This window comes from Arachis ipaensis, chromosome B03 (assembly GCF_000816755.2).
Source record: "Arachis ipaensis cultivar K30076 chromosome B03, Araip1.1, whole genome shotgun sequence".
NCBI classification, from domain to species: Eukaryota; Viridiplantae; Streptophyta; class Magnoliopsida; order Fabales; family Fabaceae; genus Arachis; species Arachis ipaensis.
In genome coordinates, this window is record NC_029787.2 from 4974782 (window position 1) to 4977894 (window position 3113).

Sequence of the window (3113 nt, forward strand, 5' to 3'; positions counted from 1 at the left end):
AAAATTCAAAATTCTTTTGAAAAAAAGAGGAATATCAAAAAAGAAAGATATATTCTTAACTCACTCAACCACCAAAATTAGGTGTTAAAGAAAAAAGAAAATACTAATTCCATTAGCTACACACAATTTTTCATATCCAAAACACACACCATATCATCCAAATTCTGCTTTACATAATAAGAATCATATCTAGCAAACTCAAACTTCCCAGATAATATCTTCCTAAAGATCATAACAACAATGATCTCCCTGAACAAAAGACATTAAAAGACTCATAAGCTGGGTAAATACAATCATCCAAAAAACATTAAAAGAAAATTCACAGTTCTTGACACTAGCTGTTCAAGATTGTGCTAGCAAGTTCTTTGCCGGGGTAAGAAGAGCAACAGCACTGCGATCCATGCTGCTGAATTTCTTGTAAACTGCTCTAAGCTTGCTTTCTGGAGCAGCAACATGAAAGTTTACCATTTGTTTGGCACAATTTCTACACCATTAGAAGAAAAATTAAGCTACAGTATTGTCCATATAGCAATTTGATGATGGAATTGTAATTAACTGAATTGTCAAATAAAATGTTATGTTACCTTATGTTTTCCTCAGAGTAGCCTGTGTAGTGTTCAAGAGTTTCAGTCCAAGAAGGAACCCTTTTAAGGGTACATCTTGCAGCATACACAGCAGAAGCAGCAATCACAGAAGGACTATAGGAGATAATAGTAGGATAGTGCAACATGCTAAGTTCAGCAAGGAAGAACACCATATTCTCCATCTACATTGAAACAAAAAATTCAAAACAAATACATTTAAGGGCATTTTTACAAAGTTTACAATAATTAAGCTACAAAGATATATGTATACCTCATCATCAGAGGGAGTGGAGGCCTTGATATACCGAACAAGGAACACATAGGGTGTGGGAACCGTTAGGTACCATTCAAGCTTTCCCAGGATTGTTTTCTCCATGACCAAAACTTGTTCTCTAATATAGGCATTGTCTGATATGACAACAAAGTCATTCACCTCTGGAGCCCAGATTTCTTCATATTTGCAAGCAATCAGCATTGAACTTATGCCAACCAGCTGAAGCTCCCTTCTTGGAACAACCCTCATGGACAGAAACCGATCAACAATGTTGAGGGTCAGATAGAGAGTTTCTGGCATTAGTTCAAATTTTCTATGCACTTCTATCAACCAGTCCACAAGGATTGATCTCATCTTGGCGTTTATATCAGGCTGTGAACCCATATAATCATGCACACGACCATCATCCTGTGTCATCAAAGTCACACATATACATTATTAGGTTAACAAAAATACATAGGAATGACATTTACGGAAAGCAAAAACACATGAATTTAACAGGACAAAATTAGAGGAATGTACTTCAGTGAGTTTGTAGAACTTGTATATGTCATCAATGTACTCCACTGCTGCCAATTCATTGTCCATGTCAGTTGCATCAATGTTCACCACTTCCTTTGGCATATAAGTGAGTCCAGCAGCCTGAGATTAACTAATTTTTTATTTATTAGAAACCACAATGACATTGATGCAAAACAGAAGGTAGAAAAAAAGAAGAAAAAAAAAAAGTTGTTCATCACCTTGCTTCTAGCCGAGAGGACTGAACTGAAAGCCTTAGCATTTTTCCTGGTTACCCTTTCCCTTATCTTTCTTCCTTTAGCAGCTTGTGGCTTCTTCTTCTTTTCTTCCTCGGATTCATCATCTGAGCTGATGACAATGACTTCATGTTCTGTTGGTGGCTTCTTATCTGCTTCTAACTTTGTTGCAACAATGAAGTTCCTCACATCAACCCCATTAGCTGGAACCACTGCTGCTCCAATCACAAGTTCAGTGCTTGATTTCTGTACAATAAGAGACATCAATTTTTAGAACCCAACCATGAAATAACCAAATAAAAAAAAAAAAAAAACAGAGTGATAGAGAGTTAATAAGCACCTTGTTCTTCTCTGCTGCAGCTTGGTCATTAGCATAAAAGTTTCTACAAGAGAAAACAATTTGAACTTTTACTTAAAGGAAGTAGAAAACTCTGAATGTGTAGCATAAAACAGAAGCCTTATGGTGTAAAAAAGAAAACTGAAGAACAAATTGGATTATTACCTTGTGTTGCGCTTTGTCACATTTTGTTCTGCTTGCTTAGCCACAAGATTACCAATGTCTTGTAATGCACGCCTATTGTTCCTCCCTTCTGCTGCTGCCACAATAACCTTTTTCTCATTCTCACCTAATAAACACAGACAACAAAGATATTAACACATATTCATACAGTAAGAAGAAAGAGAAAGATCCACAAGAAAGAAACACCGACAAAAAAAACCCAAAGTTAACAAATTTGTAGTGAAAGGTAGCATAACAACTTTACGATTTGGGGGCATTTATTCAAACACTCAACAAGCAAAAACCCAGCCGAGAACACAGAAGGGAAAAAAATCAGATTTTGCAGCATTAAAATGAAAAACCCGGAGTTGGTGAGAGAAACAACAAATCAAGAAGCGGAAGAAAAAATCACATGATCCAAACAAGAAGAAAAAGAAGAAAAAGAAGATTAAGTGAATGAAGCGTTTTTTGCATACCACTAGGTGGTTGTTGTTGTTGTTGATCGATAGGGAGAGCCATCGAAGAAGCCATGGTATCTTGTTGATGAAAAGAAGTGGCGAAAACGCCGCCAATGGTTGAAAAGAGAGACGAAAGAAACACGTGGAGACGACCGTTGCGCCTCTCTCCTCCTTCTTCTTCTTCCACCGTCGCCACCCTCTCTCTTTACAACGTTCTTTCTTTCGTTCTTCTTCTTCTTCTAAGTGTTTGTGAAAAAGTCTGAATGAATGAGTGAGAATAAATGATAAAGGAAGTGATGCAATGCAACGTTTGGGGATTTCATTTCATGCGAATTGAACTAATTTGTAATAGGAATAGTGTTTGCATTCAACGGTCGAATTTGTTTTCCTTTCAATCGTCGCCGTTGGATTGTTTCAAGTGAATCTAACGGCTAATGTTGTGTTGTTCACTTTACTCTCTATTCAGTTGGCTTACGTGGCAATTTTATTCTGCTAGCCGAGTAGCCGTTGGGTCTTAACGCTCATCCAATACTCTGAATTTAA

At 37.0% G+C, this 3113-nt stretch overlaps 1 protein-coding gene across 1 annotated transcript; it reads right to left on the minus strand.

Moving 5' to 3' along the window:
* Positions 35 to 2896, minus strand: LOC107629069 (G2/mitotic-specific cyclin S13-7). Its single transcript, XM_016331760.2, has 8 exons — positions 2589 to 2896; positions 2116 to 2239; positions 1954 to 1996; positions 1599 to 1859; positions 1381 to 1500; positions 856 to 1266; positions 585 to 766; positions 35 to 484 (listed from the first exon to the last, which is right to left on the minus strand). Exons 1-8 carry the CDS (start codon positions 2641 to 2643, stop codon positions 343 to 345), a joined length of 1338 nt encoding a protein of 445 aa, XP_016187246.1. The 5' UTR covers positions 2644 to 2896; the 3' UTR covers positions 35 to 342.

Coding starts and splice junctions, on each gene's coding strand:
- LOC107629069 (XM_016331760.2), bottom strand. CDS start 2,643: ATGGCTTCTTCGATGGCTCTCCCTATCGATCAACAACAACAACAACCA. Junction 767..855: donor CCACTCCCTCTGATGATGAG/GTATACATATAT, acceptor GTTTCAATGTAG/ATGGAGAATATGGTGTTCTT. Junction 485..584: donor TACTCTGAGGAAAACATAAG/GTAACATAACAT, acceptor CTAATGGTGTAG/AAATTGTGCCAAACAAATGG.